The sequence below is a fragment of the Megalobrama amblycephala genome, linkage group LG9 (genome assembly GCF_018812025.1).
Source record: "Megalobrama amblycephala isolate DHTTF-2021 linkage group LG9, ASM1881202v1, whole genome shotgun sequence".
Taxonomy (NCBI): Eukaryota; Metazoa; Chordata; class Actinopteri; order Cypriniformes; family Xenocyprididae; genus Megalobrama; species Megalobrama amblycephala.
In genome coordinates, this window is record NC_063052.1 from 40382516 (window position 1) to 40394783 (window position 12268).

The 12268-nt window shown below is 38.5% G+C and overlaps 1 protein-coding gene across 5 annotated transcripts in view; it reads right to left on the bottom strand.

The window, feature by feature from the left end:
- LOC125275914 (hereditary hemochromatosis protein homolog) overlaps nt 1-12268 on the bottom strand; it is an 87691-nt gene that overhangs the window by 10338 nt on the left and 65085 nt on the right. Inside the window, exons 12-17 of one of the 5 annotated variants that reach the window (XM_048203251.1) lie at nt 11229-11261; nt 10162-10194; nt 9806-9844; nt 8470-8505; nt 6116-6148; nt 5372-5940 (exon numbers count right to left, since the gene is read on the bottom strand). The exons of 1 other annotated variant lie outside the window; for it this stretch is intronic. In XM_048203251.1, the coding sequence (XP_048059208.1) occupies nt 5846-5940; nt 6116-6148; nt 8470-8505; nt 9806-9844; nt 10162-10194; nt 11229-11261 (269 nt within the window). In that variant the 3' untranslated portion in view covers nt 5372-5845. Of the gene's footprint in view, nt 1-5371; nt 5941-6113; nt 6149-8469; nt 8506-9805; nt 9845-10161; nt 10195-11228; nt 11262-12268 lie in introns of those variants that run through there. 3 more of the 5 variants (XM_048203244.1, XM_048203252.1, XM_048203245.1) reach the window with 3 other exon arrangements.

The following is a 12268-nucleotide window of genomic DNA, read 5'->3' on the forward strand; positions in this document are numbered from 1 at the left end:
CCTGCTCGTGTGAGTTCCATGCTTACGACAGATGCTTCCCTCACGGGCTGGGGGGCGATCATGAGTGGTCGCTCGGCTCAGGGTCTTTGGCAGGACCATCAGCTCTCCTGGCACATAAATCGGCTGGAGATGATGGCGGTGTTTCTTGCACTGAAACACTTCCTCCCAGACCTGAGAGATCACCATGTGTTGGTCCGTACGGAGAACACTGCGGTGGTCTCGTACATCAACCATCAGGGGGGCTTGCGGTCTCGCCTATTATCAAAATTGGCCAGTCGCATCCTCCTCTGGTCCCAGGGAAAGCTCCTCTCGCTGAGAGCAGCTTATATCCCCGGGCGGTTGAATGTGGGAGCGGACGCCCTGTCGAGGCAGGGCGCGAGACCGGGGGAATGGAAACTCCACACCGAGGTGGTGGAGTTGATATGGAAAACTTTCGGTCGAGCTCAAGTCGATCTATTTGCCACAGAGGAGTCAGCTCAGTGCCCTCTGTGGTATTCACTTCAGCACCCAGCACCTCTAGGGCTGGATGCCATGCTACAGACGTGGCCAAGGCTGCGTCTGTATGCGTTCCCCCCAGTCTCAATGCTACTGGGAGTTCTGGAGAAGGTTCGCCAGGAGAAGGTCGACCTAATATTGGTGGCCCCTTACTGGCCGACCAGAGTATGGTTTTCGGACATAATGTCTCTACTTCACGGCTCTCCCTTAGAGCTTCCTCTCAGGCAGGATCTCCTGTCTCAAGCGGGCGGCACGATTCTCCATCCCCGCCCAGAAATGTGGAAACTGTGGGCCTGGCCCCTGAGGGGGCAAGGCTCATAGGAACTGGTCTCTCAACCGAGGTTGTGGAGACCATCCTTCACTCCAGAGCTCCCTCCACGAGGAAGTTGTACTTATATAAATGGAAACTGTTCTCTATGTGGTGTGAACAGCATAATTTGGACCCGGTCCATTCTTCTGTCTCTGACGTGCTTCAGTTCCTTCAGGAAAAGTTCTCGGAAGTTTAACCCCTTCCACGCTGAAAGTATATGTGGCCGCTATTTCGGCTCATCATATCCCTGTAGGGGGCTCCTCGCTGGGTCGAGACCCCCTAGTAGTACGCTTCCTCCGTGGTGCACTCAGGTTGAGACCTGTGGTGCGCACGAAGACCCCGACCTGGGACCTCGCTATTGTGCTCCAAGGGCTGGCTGAGGCTCCCTTCGAGCCGATAGAGGAGGTGTCAGATAAGTTCTTGACACTCAAAACCTTCTTCTGGCTGTCTCTTCCCTGAAGAGAATCGGTGATTTACAAGCGCTGTCAGTCGCTCCATCTTGCCTTGAGTTTGCGCCAGGTATGGTGAAAGCCTTTTTGCATACCAGGCCTGGCTATGTTCCAAAGGTTCCAACGAGGGTCCCAGGTCCCATCGTACTGGAGGCTTTCTGCCCGCCTCCTTTTGCGAGTTCGGATCAGGAAAGGAAGAATCTGCTTTGCCCTGTAAGAGCATTAGATGCTTATGTCCACAGAGCTGCCCTGTGGAGGAAAACAGAACAATTGTTTGTATGTTACGGGTCCCCTAAGAGGGGGGGACCAGCATCTAAACAGCGGATGAGCAAGTGGGTGGTCGAGGCCATCTCACTTGCGTATGAGACGGTGGGGTGCCCGCACTCAAAAAAATATTTCAGGCTAAACATAAGTTTTATGTAATTGAATTACATATAAAATTTCCATCCATTTGGATTACATAGTTTTTACATAAACAAAATAATAAACTTAATGTGATTCATATTTGTAAGTCATATGTAAATGAAATAGGTAAGATTTATCTAATAGTATGCCCAGTCTATATAACACTGCTTAGTGTTCACGTGTTTGCGCACTACTGAGTTAAAGTACCATTGAAGCATGTGTCAGAGTTAATGAGATAATTAAGTGATTAATTGAGTGATGATTGAGCATTATTGAAGACACCTGATGATAACAAGCACAATCACCAAAGGAGAAAATCACAATTTTTAAGCCACCATCGTGGAGATGAGGGTTTGCTTTAGTTGGGCTCTTGACCTTTGACCATTTAATATTAGTTTTTGTTTGGACTGTTGTAACAGCTAATCAAGCAAAGAGAAAAGATGATCAGGTGGTGTTGGTTATGTTTTCACGTAATCATTATTTGTGTGAATAACTGAACTAATTTAGAGCTCAATCTCTGAGATAAATTAACATGATTGATTGCAGCAGCACTGTGATTCAATATATCCAAAGTTATTCTCAAAAGTTGTTCAGAATAAAAAAAAAGAAAAGTCTGTCTTTTAGGCACACACAGACATCAAGAATCAGCCTGTGAATCTCAATGACGGTGACAAGCAACATATTCTGATCAACAGATCAACTCTGAACATTAGAAAACAAGCTACTAAAAAGTCACAGAAAAACAGAAAAAAAAATAGTGACAATAAAGGAAATTACTAAGACAATTCAGCTCATAATTTATTCATGCAGCAATGCATGATGGGAGCCATGGATGGATTTTGATTGGTGGCTCCCAGAATGCATTGCAACATGCTTTTTGATGGTCACCATTGTTGAGATTCACAGGCTGATTCTTGATGTCTGTGTCTCTAAACATGTAACTTTTTTTTTTTTGATCAGAACTTTTGAGAGATTTTTCAGATTATGTTGTTGTATAAAGCTGGTTTTCTACTGTAGAATACCAGTGCTGCTGCAATCAATAATGTAAATCTAATTCAGAGATTGATCTCTAAATGAGTTCAATGATTCAGATCAAATAATGATTATGTGAAAACATAACCAACACCACCTGATCATCTTTTCTCTTTGCTTGACTAGCTGTTACAACAGCCCAAACAAAAACTAATATTAAAGAGTGAAGGGTCAAGAGCCCAACTAAAGCAAACCCTCATCTCCACGATGGTGGCTTAAAAATTGTGATTTTCTCCTTTGGTGATTCTGCTTGTTATCATCAGGTGTTTTCAATAATGCTCAATCATCACTCAATTAATCACTTAATTATCTCATTAACTCTGACACATGCTTCAATGGTACTTTAACTCAGTAGTGCGCAAACACGTGAACACTAAGCAGTGTTATATAGACTGGGCATACTATTAGATAAATCTTACCTATTTCATTTACATATGACTTACAAATATGAATCACATTAAGTTTATTATTTTGTTTATGTAAAAACTATTTAATCCAAATGGATGGAAATTTTATATGTAATTCAATTACATAAAACTTATGTTTAGCCTGAAATATTTTTTTGAGTGCGTGTCCTCTGATGGTGCGTGCTCACTCCACGAGAGGTATGGCCGCGTCCAGAGCTCTCCTATCTGGTGTCTCTATGGACGACATCTGTGGTGCGGCTGGATGGTCATCCCAGCACACTTTTATCAGATTTTACAATCTTCACCTTAACATCACTCCGGGGGCCAGGGTGCTACAAGATAGCAGCCAGGCACTTGGAGACACGGCGTAGTTGGGATTGCGTTCCCATCACGTCATCCGACGTAGCGTCGATAGTTCCCACGAAAGGGAACGTCTCGGGTTACGAGTGTAACCCCTGTTCCCTGAGTAAGGGAACGAGACGCTACGTCGCGTGGCCGTATCTCCTGCATACCTGGTGCGCTTGCTTCAGACATTTTACAGAAGCTGGCGTGCTTTGTGTTCAGGTGTGCTTTATAGCTTCCTGATCCGTGACGTCACCCGCCTCTGACGTCACGTCTTTTCATTGGTTGGATACAGAGGTGCTTCACGAACACAAAAGACAGAAGGTTCCCATCACGTCATCCGACGTAGCGTCTCGTTCCCTTACTCAGGGAACAGGGGTTACACTCGTAACCCGAGACGTTTCTCACCTGCTCTGGTTGTGTTCATTTCTTCACCAGCCATCACTATTTGTCAATAAACAGTTTACTACATTCTACTCACCTCTTGCAATTAAGTCTGTGTTTCCTGACAATTGGCAGGCAAAAAGTTAGTTTTAGGCCCTGCATCTCTCTCTCTCTCTCTCTCTCTCTCTCTCAATATATATATATATATATATATATATATATATATGTCATATTTGTACCAGAATTCACAGTAACTTTTTTATTTTCATTTGGGCTTCATTTGGGCTTTCATTCTCTTCATCGCACTCACTTCAGTTTATCATCAGAATAATCAGTGTAAAGATTTAATGACAGATAACACATCAGCAGTGGTTATTAAACATTAATATATTTAGTCATTGACACAGTGAGTACAGTGACATCAAATCAAATGTTTTTAAATGCAGAGGCTTTTTTAAATACAGTTTTGGGCGTTTTGACAATTCAGACTCTTTCCTCACAGGCCTGACAACTCTTCATCTGAAATGATGAATATGAACACAGACGGTGAGTTTTGTGTGGTGAATTACAGACTCGCTGCCAAGAGCAAAACGCCTCTGAAATTTAAGGGACATAATAAAACTAAACGTCCAAAAAATAAAGATGAGTTTAAAGTTGATTATAATAATAAATTAATACATTTATTAATAAATTTCAAAGCTTGCATTTAAGGCAATTTTTGTTACTTTTGTATGATGAAAAATTTTGGTTTGTTTTGAATGAAATGTTGTATGTGAACGGGTAATTTTGATTTAGTTTGCTTCTTACTGATATTTTAGTTTTTAAGATCAATAAATTAAACAGTTAATAGAAGTTTGTCACGTTCATGTTTTGTCCAGTTCAAAGCTTAATTATCTTGCTCTGTTTAGTTTCAGTGTCTTTGCCTGAGTTCTAGTTTGTAGTTTGTTTCCATGGTTTCTGATTAGTTACACACCTGGGGCCTGTACCATGATGGTAGATGAACAAACTCAGGGTTATAGGATTAGTTTTGAGTTGACAAAACCAAACCACTCCAATCTGGCTTTGTTGGTACCATGATGCTGATCATCAACTTTCTCTGTCAACTCAGGCTTTGATCCTGAGTTTGTGGAGCGTGTGCACATGAATCCATGACATCAGTGGCAAACAGCCAATCACATGCCTCGCAACAGAGAGAAACTCTGATTCACTTCTCGCGAGAGAGCCAGCGTGATTCAAAACTCTTTTGCTGAAGGTTAAGAGATTGAAGAAAATGAAGAATATAAACTCATTTACACTAAAGAAAATAAAAGAAATGATGTTGCTCTATCAGTGCAAGTGAAACTTGTGAAGTTAGTTTATTTAGTTGATAATATATAGCGATAGAGACTCAAACATGTAAGGTCACATGTAGTCATGCTTAAAGTTTATTTACACCTTATTTATATTACATATGAGCTATATATATTAATATTCATTGAAACTAAATAATAACTGTTAAACTAAAATCGCTTGTGTAATGGATTAATAATAATATATATCATTGAATTATTATATAAATCATACATAAATCATACAATCATTCTAAGTAATTGTCATTAAAACCAGACAATTTCATCGTTAAATATTTGTTTTTACTATATAATGACCTTTAATTTGGAGGAAGAGAAACTGGGGGAGTGACTTTGTGTTGGGTGTGTCAGTGTCAGTTTGCTCACATCTGATTGGTCCAATTTCTGTTTGAGATCTCTAACCCAGAACATAACCTGCCCTGGAGCAAGTTAGCCGTGGAGTGTAAGTTACTATGGTGATGAACACCGCTAAAAGCCAAGCCACCTTCATGGTACCTAAAACCCAGGATTGGCACAAACTAATCTGAAACTTACCTGGCTAGCCAGCTAATCCAGCTTCATGGTACAGGCCCCTGTTCCCTGTATTGTTAATTATCTTTCCTAGTGTTTGATGTGTAGAGATAGTTTTGAAGTTCTCTGGGTGTGGTGTTTAATAAAGTTTCCTTGTGTATGTCATTCTGTGTCTGCTCTGCGGATTATAGTACTCACGATAACCAGGACAAAGACAAAAATATTAGTAAATGTAAATTCACACATTTCCTCACCACCTAAAAGACAGAAAGAAAAGATCATGTCAGCACTCTGGATGAAAGTACAGTAGAGAATGAATGATCAATGTGAGGTAGAAGTAAAATACATTACAGAATCATATATAGGACTATAAATCAGAATTAGTCTTAATATAAAATTTGATTTTTGGGCGTTTTGGCAATTCAAACTCACAATCCGACACTGATGAACCTGAGTCCTCTTCACCTAAAATAAATAAATAAATGCAATAAACCCTTCACTGGGAGCAAGAAAATTCAAGACATATAGCAAAAATAAATAAATAATAATAATAATTCACAAACAGAAACATCTGATAATTTTTTCAAAAGCTGTTCATGGAAATATTATCAAATTAATAAATTTGGTAACACTTTATTTTAGGGTCTTTAACTAGTTGCTTATTAGCATGCATATTACTAGAATATTGGCTGTTTATTAGTTAATGCCTTATTCTGCATGACCTTATTCTACTTTCTTAATCCTAGCCAATAACTAAACTACCTTACTAACTATTAATGAGCAGTAAATTCTGAGTTTATTGAGGGAAAAGTCATAATTAATAGTGAATATGTGTTCCCTATACTAAAGTGTTACCATAAATCCATCAATAACTGTAAATGTTGAATTAAAGAAAATGTTTAATTTTGTAATAAGCAGTTTGCTCTGTGCTGGGCTTCGAGTCCTGAAGCATAACCGGTTTGATGGTTTGTGTTAATAAATATTAACAGTCAATCTCTTCACTTCAGTTCATCATCAGAATAATCAGTGTAAAGATTTAATGACAGATAATCATCAGCTAGAGCAACATGACTCTACAGATGATTATTAAACATGTTAATGCATTTAGTCATTGATACAGTGAGGATGTACAGCATGGATCACAGAACGTATCAAAAGAAGGTGCCGTAATTCCACCACACACAACATAGTATAAAAAAATCTAACTACCACAACGAAAGCAATACTTGTAAAAAAAATGTTAAATAAATTTATATATATATATTTTAAGAGTCACTTCCTAAAAATTGTTTTGAGTGGTAATGATAATCATGTCCACTTTTTCCAGGACCCCTCTCTCTCTCTGTGTGTGTGTGTGTGTGTGGCGGCACATCAAGTCATTAAGCCTTCTCTGTGTCATAGTCATAGATATAGATTAGATATGTTTTAATACGTCTTAGCATTGAGAACAGTCTTACAGTTGATGCTGTTCTGACGGGAATTGTGAAAAACAGTTTCATTAGTTTGTGCACTTATGATAGTAAACCAGGGACAGTAGCTTAACTGGTGAACCTAACTGATATTCCAGACTTATCTTGAATGCCGGATGCCTTGATAATGTCTGGCAACATGCTCAACTATGCACATAAATCCTCAAAATCCTCAGAGTACAAAGGCGTTAGAAAGTTGGAGAGTTGTCTCCTTCCCACAGGCAGCTGTGAAAAGAATTCCCACAAGTCCACCACTTCCTTCTTTCTAAAGTCTTTCTGATCAAAACAATGACCAAGTTCACAAGTCCAAATACTGTTGTCTGTAATATTCTGAAGGACTCTGAAATTCATTCTCATTGTTACTTCCGCCAGTTTCTTTTGCACTGACAACCTGGGAGCATCTGAGGCCTCTAGCACTGATGTAAAAAAAAGTTTGAAATGCATAATGAGAACTTTGCCGTCTAAATAAAACTTTGTGTGACCGCAACTGCAGCTTTAGAATCTTGTAGCATCACGTTTTTGTAATGTCTTGAATAACTGTTCGGTTGGAGAGAAAATCCTGTAAGCAAGACATTTTTAGAAAGACCAAAACACCAGCAGCTGTCCTACCGCATTCATCATGGGATTCTTCTGTGATTTCTGTCATTAGGGTTTACCAGAACAGAATAGTTCTTACTTCTTTGTCTAGATTTTACTGCAGTCCATGACGGAGGACAGAGGCTTCTCAGGTTGAATGTTGGATCTCATTTCAGTTTTTAATGCTTCAAATACATGGTTTCGTTTTGGAGACTGTTTTAAGCGAGTCACTTCTTGCACAATATCCAATGCATCTGGTATCAGCTTACATTTTTTTTCCAGTGTCGTCAAGGCATAAGTTCAAGCAATGTGCTAAACAATGCACATGTAGAGCCACAGGATTGTGCACTGTAAAGCTTGCAGCGATACCTCTCGAGTTTTAGAATGCCTGTCCTCTGCACAAATCAGACATTATGCTGCAGCGGTCATTTATTACACTGACAATTGTGTGAGAATCAGTTTTTGCTCCTATGGGATTATCATGAATCTCATGAAAGTCATCCAAAGCAAACCCAGCAAAGCAAAGTCACAAGTTGTTTGTTGGAAATGTTTGTTGAAACTGAAATAGCATTAAAATGGCCTGATGCATTCTAGACAAATCATATATGCTGATTGGTGTATATGTCATATTTGTACCAGAAATCAAAAGTAACCTGGGCCCAGGCTCACTTCCGTGATCCATGCTGTACAATAACAGTAACTTTTTATTTTCATTTGGGCTGTTTAGCAATTCATACTCACTCGTTGACTCCAAGTTGTTTATATAATTTAAAGAATCTGAAATAACAGATATTAACACAGTCAGTTTTCACTTCAGTTTATGATCAGACAAACACAAATGAAAAGTGTAAAAAACTACAAACATACATGGTGGATGTGTGAGTCCAACGGATAAAGGTGGTAGTTTGTATTTTTTCAAAAACACTGTTTGGAAGTTACTCAGGCCGACACCAACAATAAACGTGTAAACAATCAGCATTAGAGGTCGTATGACGGTCGAGGAGAGAGAATGAGCAAGAGGGAGATTTGAAAGAAAAAAAACAGCAGAAAGAGAGATGATGACAACACAAAAGAGCTCAAAAGAATATCACTGGAATGAAGGTTTATGACTGGGCAAGTGCTTTAGGACTGCGATTATATTAGATATGCTTTCCAGCGCTGAAGAGAGCTAAGCAGGAAGTCCTGACAACAGACGCGGAGGCTGCTTTGATCCCGCTCCACATGTAATAACACTGGGTTTGATTGTCTAGAGCTGCTGTGCTGTTGGTGACTAACAACAAACATTTGTTTGTATTTCCTCTTGTGTACTGTACGTTCATTTTTTGTGCTTCCTTGTCATTCGTTCATCATCTGCGCTTTATTTTTCATGAAGCATTTTGTAGCGCGTCAGCTGTGATAAACACATCCACTCTCGCATTGCGTATGAAACAGAGGACAGATAGTGAGAGTTTTGCTGTTAAACTGCAGCATACTGATGACCGCTAGAGAATGCGATGTTTAGCGTCATTGTCAGTGCACTCGCCTCGCCTGGCAGCAGTGAATGGGCTGGGGTTCGAGACGGACTCGGATCAGGGTGGTTAGGATTGGAGTGTGAGTTTTGGAGGCAGAGCAATGAAGAGAGGGGTGGGTTTGTTTGGGTTGATTTCAAATATCAACCATGTCCAACAGCTGTTTTGAAAATCTATTTACCCCACCTTTAAGTAGAGAGGTTTAGATAAAGGGGTTTGATCTAACCTAACCAGCATCTATAACCTAATGAAAAGACTTTTATTCAATGTTATTCATATTATATTTTATCTGCAACAGCATTGTGAACTTTTGTAAAGATTTGGTCATTAACTTTTAAATGCATCATTAAGCAAATTTCAAACACATGAGGAGAGTTCACTGCATGAAGACGTCGGAGAGAGAAAACTCTGACTGGCTTTTCAGTTTAGCGAACGAGTGAAAGAACAGTAGAGACTGAATTATCAATGTTAGGTAGATGTAAAATACATTACAGTATCATATTTAGTACTAAGTCATAATAAGGGTTTTTAAAATGAAATTTTTGGGTGTTTTGGCAATTCAAACTCACAATCTTCCTCGTCCTCTGACAGATTTGACTCCTTTACACCTAAATTACATAAATATGATGACTACTTCACTAAGAGCAAGAAAATTCAAGACATTTAGCAAACCAATTGATACAGTGAGACTGTACGGCATGGATCGCGGAACGTATCAAAAGAAGGTGGTGTAATTTTAACTCACTACACATATGACATTATATATGGCATATGGTGGTGTTACGTCGAATAGGATGACACTTGGTGACTTTTGTTGCATTAGCTATTTGAACACACACAAACAAATCATGGACATGATTTGAATATGTTAAAGTACCACGTTCCATGCTGATCCATGCTGGGCTTTTTAGCAATTCATACTCACCTCTTTCCACAAACTCAGGCAATACAGTTGCATCTGAAATGACAAATATTACCACAGTCAGTTTCCTCATATTATCTCATGTCACTTTAGTTTATGATCAGAGTGATCTGGGTAAACATTTCGAAATATTTACTTTTGCACGCTAACCAGGACATTTCCATCCAAATTTGAAGTGAATCTTTTTTTAAAGTTCACAAAAAAATTAAAAATTAAAAAACCAATGTGAATTAGACACGTTTCCATCAAGTTTTGTTCAAGAGGATGACGGTGGTATTGGTAAGCTAGTAACCAACAGTAAATAAAACACCACCAGCGGAAACAGCTGATTAGTCACATGGGTTTAATGTACACTATGTCAGAATGTATTCTGCAAATGCGTTTCCATCGCCCATTATTCACATAAAATCTTTTCCACACAAGTCAAAAAACACCTCAAGTGAGCATAAAAACTTTCTTGCAAATTAAGAGTTTTTTTCTCTCTTGAAATTAGGCATTTCCATCATTTGTTTCTGATGCGATACTTCAAAATGGCCATAAAAACAGGAGGTGCATCCCAATTTGCGTACTTATGCACTATTTCATGCCGTTTTTAAGTATAAATAGTAAGTAATGTGTTTACACTGAAAATTCCAAAAAGAAAATGTACACTTTAAATACCCAGATGATGCACTAAATTAACAGGAAAAACGAAGTGTGGAATGTTGGACACTTCATGCACTCGACTGTCGCAGCTTTAATTACATAGTGGAGGGGAAGGAGGTATCAGACTCTGATGTTAAATGACAAAATAACCTTATACAATTCACACACTACATGGATGAGTATGTAGTGCACAAGTACATAGTCTTTTAAGTGCATAGTGTATAGTGTGTCATCATGGGACGCAGCTATGGGTGATGGAAATAGCTATTGTCAGCATTCTGGATCAAAGAACAGTAGAGTGAATTATCAGTGTGAGGTAGAAGTAAAATGCATTACAGAATCTTATATAGTTCTATAAATCATAATAAGTCTTGATAAGGGTTTTTAAAATGTTATTTTTGGGCATTTTAGCCATTCAAACTCACAGTCTCCTGGCAGATCTACTGACTCGTCATCACCTAAAATAAATAAAGTATCTTGGTGAAGAAGACATTTAACAAACCAATCAACATTTTTTTTTCAAAAGTTACTGGAAATATTAACAAATTAATAAATTCATTAATAAATTTAAATGTTGAATTAAAGAAAATTGTTACTATTGTAAAATAAGCAATTTGGCCTGTGTTGTGCGTTGAGATCTGAAGCAAAATCGGTTGAGAAATTCGATGGTTTGTGTGAATCAATATTAATGTTTCCATGGTTTCTGATTAGTTACACACTTGTTCCCTGTTTAACTATTGATCTATCCTACACTGTGTCCCAATTTGCATACTATCTGTCCTAAATTTCTTTACAAAAACAGTACATATTATATTAAAGGTGCCCTAGATTCAAAAATTGAATTTATCTCGGCATAGTTAAATAACAAGAGTTCTGTACATGGAAATGGCATACAGTGAGTCTCAAACTCCATTGTTTCCTCCTTCTTATATAAATCTCATTTGTTTAAAAGACCTCCGAAGAACAGGCGAATCTCAACATAACACCGACTGTTACGTAACAATATTTGCATATGCCAGCCCATGTTCCCAACATTATGAAAGGCATTAGACAAGGGCAGCCAGTATTAACGTCTGGATCTGTGCACAGCTGAATCATCAGACTAGGTAAGCAAGCAAGAACAACAGCGAAAAATGGCAGAAGGAGCAATAATAACTGACATGATTCATGATAACATGATATTTTTAGTGATATTTGTAAACTGTCTTTCTAAATGTTTCGTTAGCATGTTGCTAATGTACTGTTAAATGTGGTTAAAGTTACCATCGTTTATTACTGTATTCGCGGAGACAAGAGCCGTCGCTATTTTTATTTTTAAACACTTGCAGTCTGTATAATTCATAAACACAACTTCATTCTTTATAAATCTCTCCAACAGTGTAGCATTAGCCATTAGCCACGGAGCATATAGCGTCAAATTCATTCAGAATCAATGTAAACATCAAAATAAATACAGTACTTACGC